This window comes from Rhynchophorus ferrugineus, unplaced genomic scaffold (genome assembly GCF_030347505.1).
Source record: "Rhynchophorus ferrugineus isolate W39M unplaced genomic scaffold, kcgeb_rfMv2 rfM1, whole genome shotgun sequence".
In the NCBI taxonomy this organism is placed as follows: domain Eukaryota; kingdom Metazoa; phylum Arthropoda; class Insecta; order Coleoptera; family Curculionidae; genus Rhynchophorus; species Rhynchophorus ferrugineus.
This window is the reverse complement of record NW_027472580.1, coordinates 1,747,211-1,766,648: the sequence shown is the minus strand read 5'-3', so window position 1 is coordinate 1,766,648 and position 19,438 is coordinate 1,747,211. Positions and strand designations below refer to the sequence as shown.

The 19,438-nt window shown below is 31.3% G+C and overlaps 1 protein-coding gene across 1 annotated transcript in view; it reads left to right on the top strand.

The window, feature by feature from the left end:
• singed (fascin domain-containing protein singed) overlaps window positions 1–19,438 on the top strand; it is an 87,244-nt gene that overhangs the window by 28,476 nt on the left and 39,330 nt on the right. The window contains exons 2-5 of the mRNA XM_076401226.1: window positions 5,360–5,588; window positions 5,650–5,855; window positions 10,583–10,814; window positions 10,884–11,117. Of these exons, the coding sequence (XP_076257341.1) occupies window positions 5,366–5,588; window positions 5,650–5,855; window positions 10,583–10,814; window positions 10,884–11,117 (895 nt within the window). The 5' untranslated portion in view covers window positions 5,360–5,365. The remainder of the gene's footprint in view (window positions 1–5,359; window positions 5,589–5,649; window positions 5,856–10,582; window positions 10,815–10,883; window positions 11,118–19,438) is intronic.

The window sequence follows — 19,438 nt, the reverse complement described above, 5'->3', positions numbered from 1 at the left end:
AAGTTGCTTGGGACATTTAAATAATTTTCCTTTTTTTGATTATATCTTGGAAACCTCTAAAAATGATCAATAAGTAACGGGTATGGACTAGATCTTCTTTGAGTAACTAGCAGTATGATAAGTGTATATGTGCTCCTTATCAGCGATGTGTGGGGTATGAATACTAGCCACAACCTTCAATCTAATAAAGTTGAAGCGTTTGAGCACCTCACAGGACTATTTCAAGAGAAAGCATCGAAACGGTATATAGATGTATCATTACCAAAGTAATCCCAACAAAGACAAGGTTTATATGACCAACATAATCTAGTAAATCATTCTTAGTATACTTGCTGACCGTTGAAGCGCGCATGCCATAGGCGGGTTTCAGTATCAGAGCTCTCTGCCTGAAGATGAATTTCGCCATGTCATGAAACACGTAAAACACAGCTGTAAAACAGCAGCAATATGTTGAATTGAAATGTAAAGATCTTATGGACGAAATTAAAGTAATAAGGACAGAAGATAGTTGCTGTTCTTCAATGTATATTTGAAACTAACTCGTAGTTGAATAAAAGTTGAAGCTTATATCTATGCACAAAAAAGGAAAAAATCATTAATTCCAAAACTATAACGACAGGTTTAAAGTTTGAATGTGCTGATTGCATGTAATATAGCTGATTATTTGGCTGGTCTAGCACTCTTGAGTGAAGAGAGTGAGAAAAGAGTGTAAAGTTATCCAGAATGAGTGACCGTTTTTTTGTATTAGAAATATATTTACATATTTTATACGCAAATGTTACGAACGTAGATTACTTTTTCACTCGCGTGATACCATATGTTGAAGGAAATTTAACCTAACCGTTAAAACAATAATGTTTTATTCGATAGTTAATTGCTATAAATTCTACTGAGTAGTATTTTCACACTATTTAATATCTTTAAGTTGCGGTGTTTATTATTCCTAATAGTACAACCATATAATATGAACATTATGCACAACGTGTTATTCTCTTCCTACATTATTTGTTTCGAAAGGAGAAAATCTACTGTAATGTTAATTATAACCCGCGTAATGACGTGCTAAAATCTAAGATTTATTACTAACAAATATTTTTGATGAGCGTTTCTAACTAGTTAAAACTACAATAAAACAAATGTAAAACTCGAATTATGATTGAGTGAATTAACAATTAACTGTACTCCTTAATTAGCTACACTAAAATAACAATAAGACTTTATATACACTAATTATCATTTAATTTATTGCCTTATTTATTATAAATAATAAGCATGGAGTATGATTAGTTGTTCAAAGAGAATATTATGGTGAATGTAAAGAATTTTGTGTTCTTGGTTGATGTTAGACGATGTTATTTTTCGTTAAAATTACATTTTTAAAAGGCATTTTTGAGAACAATTGGTACATTGGTATGTATTAACTAGCGTTGGGAACTATCGACTGAAAACAGTCGAAACAGTCGATACTCGCAAAACTGTCGAAACAGTCGATAGTCAAAAAAATAGCGACTGAAAATAGTAACTACTATTTTCAGTCAAGTGCACGGTTCGACTGTTTTTTTCATTCATGATGTCAGACGAAGATGTAGGAATTCTTCACTACATAGTATAAAACAAAGTCGCCTTTTCTGTCCCTATATCCCTATGTGCGCTTAAATCTTTAAAACTACGCAACGGATTTTGATGCGGTTGTTTTCAATAGATAGAGTGATTCAAGAGGAAGGTTTATATGTATAATACATGCATAATATACTAAGGCAACATTGCTAATTTTAGAGGTTTCTAACGTGATGTCGTAAATTAACCTATTTTTTTAGGCTTATTTAGCAATTAGCAAAAACGCTGCCTAACCCTACGAGTTAGATCAAATTAATGTACTACAGTATTGTACACCATAAAAAGGTCTACAAAAAAGTCCGCGATGGTATATGTTTATCTTTTAGGGATAACCCACATTAACCATTTTTATTGTTTACTTTTTACGTGAGAAAATGGCTTATTTACGAAGCTATTTTAAGCAATACGGCATTAATCCTTATCGAATTAAGTACCTTAAATACAGTGTGCAATTAATATAGATCAATATGGTTCCTTACAGCATGTAAATTATAAACAAATATTTTCGGAGATATTACAAATTTAAAATTTGCGTTTAAAAATGTGTAATGTCATAAAAATTGTATGAATTTAGATATTCCAAAGATAGCAGGAAATCTTCATAGTAAGTATAGGGGAAGAGGAATTGTTTTACTCCAAATTTAATGCGTGCAGGCCAAGGGCAGTAATGAATGAACCAAAAATATGGATCGATTTTAATCATGTTTTCATTGAATGACATAGGCATATATATTTTATGCCCGTGCAAAGTCGGAGCGGGCCGCTACGTTTTTATATACAACGTTCATATTTTTTCTGTAGTGTATTTAATTTAGTATCAGCATTGCACCCGTGCGAAGCCGGGGCGGGTCGCTAGTATCTGTATAAATTGCGAGATAGGAAAGGACGGAAATAAATACTTGGAGCAGTATTAAGCGAGCGAGCGATATAAGCGAGACAGAGATGTATATATATTCATTCCCTGATAACCTTAAAATAGAAACGGAAGAAAAATATTACTTATTTCTATTAACATGTAATAAATAATATAATTTTAAAGGAAGTAGGATTACTTTTATACTGAATGTTCTGTGGATTTGTAAAAGGGAATGGAATGATAACACCACAAATGTTTTATCGTATTTTAATATATTAATTGCTATTTTCAAATAATATAATATAATAAATATAAATAGTACAATACAACATAAATAAAACCTAAAAACTAGAAATGTTCAATAACCATAACAACTAAATAAAATGCAAACGTATACCTAATCATTGAAAAATCTAATCCGTGACGAACCTAAAAATGATCGTACAATAACTACCAGACCCCTTATAAATAAAAGTTTTATTTGTTTTTGAACAGAAATATTTTTAGATTACTGTTCAGGAATATTACCACATTCAACTTTTCTCCCGTAAGGCGATTTCTTCGATCGTTAATTATTTGCCTTAAAAAACCACATATATTACATATAAATCTATACAACCATAAATTCGGTGCATTACTTTCAAGTTTGCGGCCAGGAGAACACAGCCACATTTTTAGAAATCAGTCGAATGAACTAATAGAACCGAAAATAGTAACTAAAAGTAAACGACTGAAATAGTCGATAGTAAATAGTAATAAAATCAGTCGGACCGAAAATAACGACTGAAAACAGTCGATAGTAAAAAGTAGTTAATTACTAAACAGTCGATTGTTCCCAACACTAGTATTAACCAACATATTTTCCATAACTTTTTTCTGAGGTTCTGTCAAAATTGTTATTTATATTTTTTCTTTTTGGCCTAATTTACCCTTGCTTCAACATTTGTAGCATCAATTTTATGTCTTTATCAAGAACTACTAGAGCTATTAGCAGCACTAGAGTAAAAAAAATTGCTGCCGAAGTTCACTGCAATCTGCAAAATCAGGTGGAAACTGCCGAAGTTTACCGAATACTGGCTAGGACGATATAGGTATAGCAACTACTTCTTAAAACCATCGAAGTTAAGTTACGTTGGGTTGTTTTCAGTTCAGATGAACCCTAGTTGAATAGAAGGAGAGTTTAAAATATAACAAACCAACCCTTCTTAATGTTAACATAACTATAAACAAAATTAAATAAATCACTGTTTTGAATTTTAAGAAATGACTGAAAGAAATTATCAATTGTTTATACATTTTTGTTAAATGCATTTGATGTTTTTTAAATGTTTTTCTATTATTTGTGCAATACTTTATAACAACAATCATTATATTTTTTAAATAAATTAGTTCTTCGAAACGTTGCTGCAATAATTTTTATCGATTTTCGTTTTTTTTAACATTTATTGTAAATGTTTGGTTTCTTGGAAGCGTTTGGTTATTCTCTCAGCTTTTTGTTGCGCTGACCTTATCTTGCATCGTTTATCGTAAAATAAGACATTATACGAGTTGATATCTTGTATTGAGTTTATATTATAGTTGTAGGATGGATTTATTTATGTTGCCTTGTGTGTATATTATTAAATTTAACATGGAGTGGCAAAAAGTTGAAAGATTGAATTATTTTATTATATTTTGGTGCTTTTTAATTTTTGTTTATTTATTCTACTAAATATACGTTGAGTTTATGGGACTACTATCTGCGATATATGTTCAATATTTCTTAGAAATTGCAGCCGGATATTGGTATATATTATAAAAGACTATATTTCATAGAATTTTCGTTATTTCGGTCATATTTTGTAATATGATTTCTGATAAATATACAGTGTTTTGTTATTTATTTGAAGAAGTCTGCTTAAATCTTTTGAATTCTCAGTATCTGTATAGACCAAGTAATTTTTCACTTTCGTTAGAAAGCTATTCTAGTCATATGGATATATTTGTAATGATTGGATTTGTATGTATAATGATAGCCTGCCAATGTCTTTTAATAGATCGTCAATCAACAGAAGTCCATTTTATTAAAATACATATGCTTTTCATAGATCAATGAAAAGAGATTATAAGGTTCACTTTTAACGCGATCTTCTTAAGATGACAACAATTTATGAACTATCAAGAAATAGTTCTTCTTTTTGACTATGTATGCTTCATAAAGATATGTTGATAACCAAAGCTGAATGTATTTAAGAATATGACCTTAAGGGAATTTAAAAAATTAAATTATTTCTGGCGATATAGCTGTTTTAGTGACATGCCATTTAAAATGAAATTTTAAATGATTTTTACTGGAAAATGTTTTTTTTTTTCGAGATGGTTGACATGTTATCTCAAGATCTACTGAATAAATTTACTTGAAATTTGGAGTGAGCCTTCTCTATATATTTTTCTATGGTATTAAAGTATTATAAAATTTGAATTTTTATTATTTCAAAAAATTTCAGAAATGTGAAAACAGTAGTAAAAAAATTTCTTGTTTTCTCGAACAGCCGTAATTTGGCGTTAAACTTTGGAAATAACATATGATAATCGAATTTTTCAAATTACTAGAGTAAAATCTCTTTTATAACAAATAAAAAGAATTACTAAAATAACTCGCTACATCTCTCAATCAGTTTTATAGAAGAAATAATTTTTTCTTTTTTAACTATATATTTTAAATATCTTTGCCACCGTTTGTTCTATTGTTTATTTATTTTATAAGTAAGGTTTGACCTCTCGTTAACGTATAAAGTGCTTACATTAACATTTTATTAGTCATATGCCCTTAATATTATGTTAATTGTTAGTAAGGGATATTTAAATATATCGGATATTTTTATTAATGCGTTTGTTTTGTTACAGATCACAATGAACGGTATGAATGGACACCAGAACGGTGACAGTAATGGATGCGGAGGAGATATCATCTCCCAGAATCAGCTGAAGGGATGCTGGACCATCGGTCTGATAAACTCAAAATTCCGTTATCTCACGGCAGAAACTTTTGGATTCAAGATCAACGCCAATGGAGCTTCGCTGAAGAAGAAGCAAATCTGGACTTTGGAGCCCGATACCAATAGCAGTGGTGACAGTAAGACATTAAGGCTTGATCGTAATCCTCGTGCTTAGAAACGGTTCTCTGTTATGTCTAGGTTTGATTTACTTGAGATCTCACTTGGACAAGTACTTGGCGGTCGATTCCTTTGGAAATGTCACCTGTGAAGCTGATGAGAAAGATCCGGGTAGCCAGTTTCAGATCAGCGTTGCTGAAGATGGTACTGGAAGATGGGCTTTCAAGAATGTGGTGAGGGGATACTTCTTGGGAGCTTCCTCTGATAAACTGACCTGCACCGCTAAGGTATTTGAATGTTTTATTTAAATCATTCTATATTTCTGATGAATCAGAATTTTATGTTAATTTGACTAGTGTATAAGAAACATTTTTATACAGATTATTTTGATTACTTATTTTGGTGTCGGGTGAATTTTGTTTGTTTTTTAGCTGGTTTTCTATAGAATCGTCGTAGATTAGGATATTTGAGTAATATTTCTACATATGCTGATGTTGAAACAGTTGCTGAGTTGAAATAACTTTTTTGACATATATGTTCAATAAGAATTGGCAAATTATTATTGGAAGATTGATGCTACGATAACCATTACAAATTGTGGAAATTTATATTGCAAAACTATTGTTTCATTCATAAAATCTGTAGCAATAAGCAATACAATCGACATCTGGATGATATGAGTTCATTGTTATTTTGTAAGGACTGCTGCGATGGAGATACCGAAAACCAATTCTAATGCGTAAACATTGTGGTTCAAACAGAAAAATTTCATTTATATTTATTCAATCTATTCGTAATTTTACTACTTTAAACACAGTTAGTCAAATCAAGTTTTTTTTTATTAAACAAACCAAATCAGTCAGACAAACCCATCAATAATTTTGTTTTAAAAATTAATAATATTTCAAAACAGTGTTTTATTGAATATAATATATGAAGGAAATATTTTAAAACAAACTTAATATACAGTTACTGAAAGCATGAGTCCAGTCAACTTATCTGCTAAGGATTTCCTGTTAACATATCATGCCTATCAGAACATATGCGGGTCTATTAACTTCAGAAAAAGGAAATTTTTGATATAAAATCTTATCTTAACTACACGTGAAACTAACTGAATATGTCAAACGTTTTTAGCATATTTTGTTATTGCAATAACTTTAATTGATGTGTGTTATACTGATTGTGTGGGCAGTTTTCAGTTTTGTTATAAATAAAATATTTCAACATATTCCCATTAATGCTTACTGCAGGATCATAAATCATAAATACACATGTTGTATGAGGAAAACTATTCTTCATGAGCTGCAACAGACTGATACTTAGTATGTTATTTTAATTAACGCTAATTAACTTAACTAACACGAAATACAACTATGAAATTGTTTGATGTGGTGATTCACAAGGAATTCTATACTTTAACAAGCTAAACGCGACCACATTTCACCGTGACTTACTCTGACATTAATTATTTAGATAGTGAGTAAAAGCAGAATTATATTATTTTTAATCCTTGAAATGTTTATAAATATTTGTGTTGATGATGGGGTTGATTTTAATTCATCATTTTGTTTTTCCATGCTGATGTCAACTAAGAACGATCAAAATGTTTTGTTCTCGATGGAACTTTAGATGGAAAGGTACATAGAAACAATGTTCTGTCAAAACAAAACTCTGTATACAAACCTCAAATTAACCCATCAACTATTTTCCAAAATTTATGGACACATATGGAATTATTTATAAAGTTTACTATCTTATAGAAATAATATTCTGAAAAGTATTGTGGATGGACAAAATAATACGAACACCTAACATACACAATATTTATTTATTAATAGAGTGTTGTGCCACCATTTGCCTTTTGAACAGCTGCAATTATTTCCAGAATAGATGTATATATATATCCATTCTTGTACCAAAACATCTGGGATAACCTTCAGCTATGTTAATAACGGAAATCTACTGTGGCGATTGTGCTGGTCAGGGAAGATATTATTGATATTGACTTTTACTCTATTTAAACGTAATTTTATATTGCTGTTTTTGGAAAAAGGATGTCAATTAAATGGCTACCGTCACTGGTTTGACTATATCATATTCTTAATTAAGTGTTACAATAGATTGAAGATTGTCTTATGTTTAATTACGATGCCAATAATTCTTCGAGATTCATGTTTTTTTTTTTGGTTTATCGTTGTATGATTGGAACCTCTTTTAAACAGCAAGATACGCCTATGATGAGTCCACTTGCAATTTTATTTTCGATGATTTCTAAAATTAACGAAATTTAATTTGTTTTACAATAAGCTTGTTTCGATAACTTATAGCTCGTTCATAGGTTATTTTCTTGCTTGAGTTGGGATAGCTGTAAGTTCGAGAGATATATATTTCTTTAAATTAAGCAGAAAATGTAAAGAATAACGAAAATAATGTTAATTTTTATTATTGACGAATTCGTTAATTATTATTAACATGAGGTGCTAGATACATGCTAAATCATTATTTCGACCATCTACTATCAAAAGTTGAAGCAATTTGAAATAATTACCATAATTGGCCAATGGGACAGGCGTTGAAAGACAACACAAAAAATTATGGCAATGCTATACTACTTATATCTTTAATGATTCTTATAACCCTGTACGACATTTTTTTCTAACATAAAAAACATTAGGTGTTTTGAATTTCCTATTTCATTGTTAAAAACATTGTCTATGATTTGGTTGTGTAACACGTCACGTTCCTTAGTAACAGGGTGAATACTATAGTCTATTCAAAGTTTTTTTAGTAATGCGTCGTGGATATTTGTGACGTCGAAACATTACAATGTTGCCGCATCAACTCTAAGTTTTAGTTCAGTTTGACATTGACATACAAGGAAATTCTACTCTAAATAAAATAATTGAACAGAAATGTTATCAAATATAATTTATTTTAACATTACAGTATATCTAATACATATATTACGGAAGGACTTAAAACTACAATTAAGAACACAGGTATAATAGTTTGTAGGTTAGATTTGTTTTGTTTACATTGAACTCCTTTCCACACCATCCATGAGATAAAGTTTCTAGGCACATTTTTTATATAGTGTTATGCCCCCTGGAAACCGAATAATCAACCGAATTAACAATTGTATATCTGAGAAACGTTTTTTACTTTCATTCGAGAGCATATTTACTTTTTACGTTTAGTTCTTGTTTCCTTCGATGGTGTATTTACTTGGCAAATCATCTTGGTATCACTGTATTTTTATTTCTTCTGTTACTATCTGTGTACACCATTCTTGATAAAATTAATCAGTGAATTCTGTTTAATGTATTTGCCATATCTACAAAACAGTTAGTATTCATTCTCTCCTCATACGTTTTATCCTAATGTTTATGTTTAATTTTGAACAATTACAATCATATCTGTGCACACAAATCTTTCACACGCCCTACAATACCATTTTCTATATTGCACAGTAATTATCACATATCCTTAAAAAAAAGTCTTACATCCTTCAAAAAGCTGCATGTCCCTAATTCTTTTATGTATACTTTCCACAGAGATAATTTTCTCTAAAATAATTTTATTAACTTATGTTTATATCGATAAAATAGTTTGTGCACTAACTAACTGTAAATAATATTTCGTTATTTTTTTTTTAGAATATATGGTTTAGTTTTTATACTGGCCACTATTTTGAGCTATTTTGATATTTGTAAATATTTTTTACTACTTTTTTTATACAAAAATAAATAAATGACATTTAAAATTTTTACACTATCTTCATTTATTCCTAGTTCTTTAATTTATCATAAGGAAAATACTTTAAAACGGTACATCTTACAAAAAATCTGCTAGAAATTTTTGTATTCGGCAGATACAGTTTGACAAAAATGCCATTTTATTTAATGTTATAGAACAAAAAAGGCACATAGTGTAATCGAGAGACATTGGAATCTTGAGAAATGCAGATCATTATAAAGAAATTGTGTATATGTCAGGTGTTTATATTATTTTGTCCATTTTTTTGTCAAACTTGTTTCAATAAATTAATCTTGGAAAACATTATTTTCTTTAATCTATTACAATAACTAAAAAGTGGCTCTCTTAAACAACGAATATAAAAAATCAAATTCCAATCCATCCATAATCAGTACTTGGGGATTTTTTGTAACGTGATAGGCAATAATTACGGTTTCCTGTAAGAAATCTTCTATGACTGTAATCGTTGTTCGTTCTTCCTTCGATTTACCGTGGGTCAAAAGGGTCTTACAGCTTTCATATCCGTGAGACATGTTGAACAACACGCATCGTTGAATTAAAACACCTTTGATGATGATGGTACGAGGAAAAGGATTTTTACGGCCATCAGTAATCGTTTTGTGTTCGTTTGAAAGGGATATAAAAGAACAACGTGGTTTTAATTTAGTAGGGTACTGAAAAATAGCTGTTGAAAGACGTAGGTTATTTATTTAGTATACTAACTGATACATAATTTATGGAAACTTTTATAAAAAGGGGTCTAGAGGAACTAGTTATTTATTTTGTATTTGAAATGTGTAAATATTTAAATCAGCTAACAGATTGCTGTGGCGCAGAACAGAGAGTGGAAAAAGATAGGTAGACTTCACAAGATTGGGGAAAACATTATTTCATGACAAGTGTAGCAAAATGTGTACTTTTTGAAACCTGTAAAACAATATGTTCACCAATTAAAATAAAAAATATTATATAGTTCATCATTATAGCAATAATATCACTGTTTATGGCTTTCAAACCGCTAGTATTTTATCAGTTACCAATATAAAAAAAACGAATAGTCTAAGCTGATCTAGAATACATAAAATATAAAATGTTACTTGTAAAACTAGAGCCAATCGGTGGTTTTATGGTTAACTCTTTAATTCAGTGAATAAACATGCTTCAGAATAAGTTATTTTTGAGTATGAAACATTACAATTTTTCTGCGGTATATTTCTTGTATGAAACGAAAGTATATATAAATTTTTCTTATCAGGTGCCTGGTGATGCTGAATTTTGGCATGTCCACCTTGCCGCCCGACCACAAATGAACCTCAGATCCATCGGTCGCAAGCGTTTCGCGCACTTGTCTGAGAATTTGGACGAAATTTACGTCGATGCCAACATCCCCTGGGGCGAAGATACTCTGTTCACTTTGGAATTCAGGCAGGATGAGGGCGGCAAATACGCCATTCACACCTGCAACAACAAATATCTCTCAGCAAACGGTTAGTATTACTTAATCAGAAAAAGTAGAGTTGACATAATTATTAATATGCGTTATTGATTGGTTGCAGGAAAATTGGTGGATGAATGCGACAAGGATTGTTTATTCTCTGCTGAGTACCATAGCGGTCAACTGGCCTTGAGAGACCGCCAGGGTCAATACCTGAGTCCCATTGGTTCCAAAGCCCTGTTGAAGAGCCGTTCGAATACTGTCACCAAAGATGAACTCTTCTCGTTGGAGGATTCTCTTCCCCAGGCCACATTTGTTGCTGCTCTTAATGGCAGATTCGTGTCAGTTAAACAAGGTAAGTTTAAATTTAATTTTTTATGTGTTTAAAAGTAAATATAACAAAGAAAAAATGTATTAGCTCTAGAAGCAGTTATTTAAGCAGATATATTCACATACATTCCAAACACTAATCATCAAAATATGTTCCGTTTTGATCGATAAGTTGCTGTCACTTTTCTGGGAAAACCATATTCCTGTCCGTAGTATTTCTGGACAAAAAAAACTGAACCATCCTTTTCTAAAGCCTCTTTTTAAGGCAGCTTTATATCACATAGAGTTCAATCACAAGAGAAAAAAAATAGTAGTCGAATGGAGCAAGGTCTGGGCTGGATTAATTTCCGTCTGTTGCATACAGCCATCTTGTTACTTCCATTTTTCTTCGTGTGTATATAATTGTATATATATATATATATATATATATATATATATATATATATATATATATAAACTAAAAACTTTACCTAATCTTTATTCCCCTGCACTCTCCACTTATGGCCTTGGAACAAAAGAGAAATTTTATTTTGGTATGAGCTTAGATATTTTGTGCCAAATGTATTGAAGTCACGAAACATAGAAAGACGTTTGGTCATTTGTGAAGTTCTGCTTCACCGGCAAAATCGGGAAGGTTTTTTGCATAGTATTGTTACTGGTGATGAAAAGTGGACCCATTAAGACTATCCAAAGTGGAAAAAATCATGGAGACCACCTGTTCGTGCACCAAAATCAAAGGCTAATCCGAATATCCATGAGTTTGAGCTAATTTTAATATTTGATGGGATCAGCCTGGTGTGATATACTATGAGCTGCTAAAAGGCAACGAAACCACCAATAGGGTTTGTTATCGACTACAGTTTATTCTCCAGACCTTGCTCCTTCCTATTACTACTTGTTTCAATATATCAGTTCTGACCTGACTAAGCAGTGCTTCACTTCTTACGAAGATGCCAAGAAATGTGTCGATCTTTCGATATGGAATCCGTAAATTGTCTGAAAGATGGCAGCTATCTATCGGACAATACTTTTATATTTTTTATAATAAAGCTTCAAATAAAAATCCTTTAAAATTAAGTTATGGATCTATGTTGTTATTTTAATTAAACTTTTGAGGCTTGTTTTCTTCATGTAAATAATAATGTTTTTTTTTTGTTTTTATAAGATAGCAAATTACTCCTACTTTGACTCAAGTTTGTTGCCCGCTAAAATCTGCAGCCCTAGGCTCCAGTCTACTAAACTATCATAACAAAAATATCACATTAAAGCTCATCGTATGTCGTCGGGCCATATCTATTTCTAAGCAACATACCGACATAAACTGGTTCTCGAACAATGTGGTTATTGCGATTACTTCTATTCTCTTTTCCTTCGTTCTTCCGTTACCATTCTTCGAGCAACAAAGCTACGTAGAAAAAAAAACGGACGTGCACAACTGGCCGCCGACCAAACGATACCAAACGCGACTCTTGTTCGAGAGGTCAAGGTTTAAGGCTGCGACATCTGCGGAGCGGGATTTTATTCTTGGTTGTTTTGGAGTGCTCTCGTGCGCGCATTCCATAGGAAACCCGCAGCAAGTCAGCTAGTAAATTAGGAGAGCGCAAGATAACGTCCACGTTTCGAGTTTGGGGAATGCTCGGAATCGTATGCCCGATGTTAGCGTTTAAAACGGAACAATCTAATTTATCGGTTTTAACGTTATCGTGAGAGAGGGAATTTTAATAAATTATCAGAATTTTTTGAATATATTTTGTCTAATATTTTATTACTTAATAAGATCTTACAGTAGATATGCTTAATATAATCTTAATTTACAAATTAATTTATTACTACTGTTCTGTTGTACTTGTGCAAAAGATCCGTTGCCATTTTGATTACCTTTGATAGGTTTTCATAAGAAGTTTATTTGGTCCTTACATATTTTTTTCGTTACGATTGAAAAATTACATCGGCTAAATGATGACCGCGATTTGCTATGCGATTTTCAGCTCTTTTTGAAGCATTTTTCATGACATCCTGCAACATCTGAGGCTGATCTTCTTCAATTTCGTGACGAATATTGTCTTTAAGATGTTGTATCGTTTGAGGCTCATTCACATAATCTTTTGATTTTAAAGAACCCCATAAGAAAATGTCTGGTGCTGTTAAATCCGGAGGTATGGCTAGTCATGCTAAATCGCCAAATCGCGAAATTATTCTTCGGGGAAAAACATCATTCAATAATTGAATTGTTGGACGAGTTGTGTGTGATGTGGCCCCATCTTGCTGAAACCACATGTCCTCTAGTCCTTGCTCTTCCATTTCGGGCACAAGAAAATTTCGAGTCATGTCTTGGTACCGCTCAGCAGTGACAATAACTGCAATACCTTGGTCATTTTCAAAAAAGTGTATACATTTGAAGCCATTAAGCTGTATTTTCCAGTTTCTAGCCCATTTGGGAATTTTGCTATCCGCTATTTGTTCTTTGTAGTTTTTCTGTAGGTCTAGTGAATTTTGCCATAATGACTGTGTCGCCAACAGTTGTTTCAACAAGTATGTATTTTATTGTTGGGATATCAACAATGTGCTCCAAGACACCACCCTGTGGAATTTCATTCTAAATTTCCTCTAATTTCGATGCAACAATTTGCTCATCTTGTGGGTCAGTGCTATATCCCAAGTGCTATACCTGGGCAAATACCAGTGAGATATCCAAAAATACTGCAGAGGAGTATTTATTTTCTTCAACTGCCTTTCTAATAATCGAGTTACTTTAGGCACTTGATCAAGTATTGAGTGGTGATTTCTAAAAGCGGTGAAAAGTGATATTTTACCAGTAGTTTCTTCAACTTTTTGTGCCGGTGTTTTAGATTTTTTAAACATAATTTGTGAGCTCTTAAAATATTGAAAACTCGGAATATGATGGTAGTCGTAATAGTACGGGTGATATTTCAATTCAATTTAAGGAACCTTTATTCTGTTAACTTCTACTAGAAGATAAGTATAAAAAACAGATTTATATCTATTTCGGACTGATATACAGATGTTGTTTCTATGGTAGATTGTTTATGATTCGGTTTAAATACATTAGCTAGATATTCTGCGAATAATTCAACATTTTTGCCATTGCGTCTAACTCATTCATCTCATTCAGCACTCGAATAATTGTCATTTAAATGTCTGCTAGTTTCTTTTCATAGTAAATTAATCAAATGTTAATTAAATATGAGCTCGATACACGCAGTTCTTGCTGACTTTGAATTGTTTAAAATTTTCAAATAATTTTTTAACAGTTACAGTAGAATTCCATCTTATACATAAGGTAGAATCTTTAAAAAGATTCTGTAATTTAACAGATACAAACTATCAATTAGTCTACAGTAATAGGATGAAATGAGTTAATTCCAGCTATTGTGAGGGTTTCAAAAATATTTAATCTTATTTTGAGCTTGAGGAAAACTATTTTTGAGCATCGATAAATACTCAACTATTTCAGAAACTTTGGAAATTTTCTACTCTTAATTGCGGCTACAGATCAAACACCCCAAGATATAAAGTCGAAGGACAAAATGTGTCCGCAATAGAGTCTTCGAAGAAATTTAATTCGAGATAACTTGACATTTAAGGAAAATTCGACTTTCCTTCCTCTTCTTTCCTTAATATACTAGTATGATTGCACCAACGCTAGGATTTTCTTACAAACATTTTTCATGGAAAAATATAAAAATATATTATTTAAAAAATATTTTTATTAATTCAGTCTTTCTTTTTCTTTCATGTAAGGAATAATTAGTGGAATATTATCAAAGATATTTCGAATATAATATACAAAATTACCTAAAGACAGATCCAGTGATATTAAGTCAGTCGTCCACAGGCCCGATTCCCTGAGACTCTTATTTTGACAAACAGCTGGTCAAACTTCCGCAAGCTGAACTCGTTAAATGTTTCAGCATCAGTTGTATTGTATGCAAAAAACATGTGTTCATTAAGAAACCGGCCGAGTCAACGGTTTCCTTTCGAGCATATTTAAAAACTATTTTATATTTAGGGAATGCATCTAAAAGTAAACATGACTACTTAAAAACATCTGCCGTCATCGTTTATTCATATAGGTAACTGGAATGATAGTTGGCTGAATTGGAAGCTAACGTCCAACCCAATAAGTTCCCGATACTTTTTAGGCAAAATTCAATTTTATTTATCAAAATATTCTCCTTGAAGATGATTCTCCCGGCAGATGTGAAAACACCTATTGGTTGTTGATTTCATATGCATCACGTGTCTAATCTATGACGTTACCAATTAAATTCGAAATAAAACTCAAACGTAAATTTTCAAAATAATTTATTAAAGTTACATTCTATATAAATACAAATATTATAAAATATTATAAAAGCTAATATATAAGTATATAATAAATATATATAATGTATATAAATAAAAATTAATGAAATATAAATATACAAATAAACAACAATAAATTGTGAATATAAAAAAGGCTGTAATCTAATTGAAAATGATAACATTGGCAAATATAATCAGAATTTTCCATAGTGCTTTTTCCCTTTTTCATTTTTCTTTAGTGCTATTGAACTTCCTATCTTTTTGTTCCCTCATACAGAAAGCAGAGCAGCACAGCTGAAAATTTGTGTCTGTTAATATCTTATTTATCTATTCTATCTATCTATTTTTTAATATCCTTTTTGAAAAGGTTATCTCGATTAAAGAGCTTTAAGCCAAAATACTAATTACAAGTATCTTAACCAATACACATTTGTTTAACTAAATGAACCCTCTCAAAATAATTAAGTTTAAAATTGATAGCACTTTACAAACAACTCTTTAAAGGGTAACAAAAACTTTTCATGTAGTATAATCACATTTACCTTCAATGCAATTTTACCATTGCCTAATTTGGACACATTTTGGTTTTATAGTGTGGGTAATATTTTCGTGATTTCTTCTGTTGTATTCCTGTAAATAGCAATATATATTAACACAAATGCTCTATATAAATAATTGTATACGCACCAGGAAAAAACAATGCTAAGTCACACACACACACATATCCTTAATCTAGCTAACTTGGGTTGTTTCTTCTAAGGAAAACGATGTCTGTTTTTTTTATTTCCGCATATACACTGGATTCACGACACTTTTGAGAATGAAGATACATTATAATCAAATAGCAGTGATTATATTGAAGACACAAAAATGCTGATCGTACTTTATGCCAGATACACAAAAATAACGTCAAAAAACATACTGAAAGAAACAATCATGTTATATAAATAAGTTAAGCAAATGCCTTCAGGCCATCTCAAGTGAACCAATCAAAAAAGTGGTCTTAGAGCCAGTATTAATCGGACCTCGTAATACATATATACTCTATGATTTCTTTTACGTTTTTATAGAAACATTTGTCTTTGATTTCAAAATTGGCCATTGTTGGTTTGGTCGGACTACAATTTGAGAGAAATTGATTTGAGCCAAACCTTTTTCTCATTTAAGATCTGAAAACAACACCGGAGGCTATATCTGGACTCTACTACAATTCGAAGCGTTCGTTCAATTGGATTACCGTTCTCGTCAACCTGCGATACTGTGGTTTGTTTTACGAAGTGTGTCTGTAATACCTTTCCGGTTTCTTCGCTAAAGAAAGCACGTTATTTGTAATGGATAAATTAAAGTTATTTATTCATAGTATTGGTCATTCCATTCTATACATTTTTCCAATATCTCATGCTAAAATATATATTATCTTTGCTGCCATTCCAAAAGAACTGTTTCTCCTTTGAGCTAAAGCCTTTATCCAGTCATTTTTAAAATTTTTCGTAACCGTCAAGTGCAATAGCCTAACCTATCGATGCGAAAGGTGATCGTATAGAGCCAAGTCTGGAGAGTTCAGTGTGAAAAAACTGAAAACACTGATTTGACGTTGAATTCGCTACATTTCAATTGTGGAAACTATGTATCTCATATTCTTATTAGCTCTTTTCTTTTGATAAGCAAGATAGGTAATGCTTACCACAAATGTACGTTTTGCTGTAAAAAAATCGATATTTTCAAAAAATTATAAATCCATAGAGCTCTTATTTTATCAATATAATTTGAGATTAATATCAGTAGAATAAAATGACATATGTATAACACCATAACTTTTCATACTTATCAAGTGAAACTTGTTACAAAAACCGGAAAATAATTTCCGACACACCTCGTAAAGATAACAAAATTTGTAAGCAGTATCACTTACGAATTGTAACTTTAAAACTAGGAAATTAAGTTCATTTCTACAAACATTTTATTCAACAGAATGGCGGACGTGCAGAATTAATTTACGTGCCTATTACGTATTCAAATATAAAGCCAAGGAGACAAATATAGTTTATTTGCATCATTGCAAATTTACTGCTGCTAATTTAGCTGCTGGGCGTATTCACCATAATAGGTCTCTTCCTTTAATAAATCTGTGTGAGATTCTTATCTCTAGCTGTTCATTTTGTATTTAACTATTATTTAAAAATCGATATTCCGATATTAATTGAAGCTCTTGTTATTAATAATTATATATTATAGTAATTATATTTATTACATAAAACTTATTCTTATGACTTTCATGTTTTTTATTATTAACTAGCGACCCGCCCCGGCTTCGCCCGGGTGCAATGCTGATACTAAATTAAATACACTACAGAAAAAATATGAACGTTGTATATAAAAACATAGCGTCCCGCTCCGACTTTGCACGGGCATAAAATATATATGCCTATGTCACTCAATGAAAACATGATTAAAATCGATCCAGTATTTTTGGTTCATTCATTACTGCCCTTGGCATGCACGCATTAAATTTGGAGTAAAACAATTCCTCTTCCCCTATACTTACTATGAAGATTTCCTGCTATCTTTGGAATATCTAAATTCATACAATTTTTATTACATTACACATTTTTAAACGCAAATTTTAAATTTGTAATATCTCCGAAAATATTTGTTTAATTTACATGCTGTAAGGAACCATATTGATCTATATTAATTGCACACTGTATTTAAGGTACTTAATTCGATAAGGATTAATGCCGTATTGCTTAAAATAGCTTCGTAAATAAGCCATTTTCTCACGTAAAAAGTAAACAATAAAAATGGTTAATGTGGGTTATCCCTAAAAGATAAACATATACCATCACGGACTTTTTTGTAGACCTTTTTATGGTGTACAATACTGTAGTACATTAATTTGATCTAACTCGTAGGGTTAGGCAGCGTTTTTGCTAATTGCTAAATAAGCCTAAAAAAATAGGTTAATTTACGACATCACGTTAGAAACCTTTAAAATTAGCAATGTTGCCTTAGTATATTATGCATGTATTATACATATAAACCTTCCTCTTGAATCACTCTATCTATTGAAAAAAACCGCATCAAAATCTGTTGCGTAGTTTTAAAGATTTAAGCGCACATAGGGATATAGGGACAGAAAAGGCGACTTTGTTTTATACTATGTAGTGATAATGAAGTTTGGTTATTGCTAACATAGGACATGATTTATTAAAATTTTTGTATTTCTAGAAAAACACCAAAGAACGTGCATTTAAGTAAATTTTTATTTTGCTGAAGGATAAATAATGATACATTAACAAAAAAGTTGTATTTGTGGGGAACCAATTGTTTCTAGTGCAGTTTTATTTCATTATTTGAAGTAACTGATATCATTTTATTACAATTTTTATCTTAAAATTAGCAGAGATACTACTACTCAGTACTCGACAACCTTAAGATAAAGACATTTAGAGCGCGATCTCCTTTATATAAAGTTGTAACCAAGTTTTGTGCGTCTGGACAACCAGAGGGCGCGACGAGTGGGAATATTTATTATAGGGCGAAATAAAAAAAGGAATTTAATAACATATTTTATTACCGGCTTGGTGGCGCAGTGGTAAAGGCGATGGGACGGTCCTCCTACTGTTGCGATAGCCGCGGGTTCGAATCCTGCTAGGTCATGGTCGTAAATTTATGTTTGTGATTTATGTTTAAAATTTGTGAATGTTCTAGACAGGAATGTAAAATCCGACAAGGAAAATAATCTTAGTCACGCCAGTAACCAGGCTGGGTAAGACCGGATATCTTCTGGGATGATTTCTAAAGTTGGTCACTCGCCAGTCGGTAGGCTTAATTCTGAGGACCGTGGTTGGGAGCCCACGTTAAACTTTAAGCCCAGTCCAGATAAACGTATAAATGGTAAAAGGAGACTTTAATATATATATATATATATATATATATATATATATATATATATATATATATATATATATATATATATTGAATAAATGAAGAGCCAAAAAACATTATCTAATAAGACAA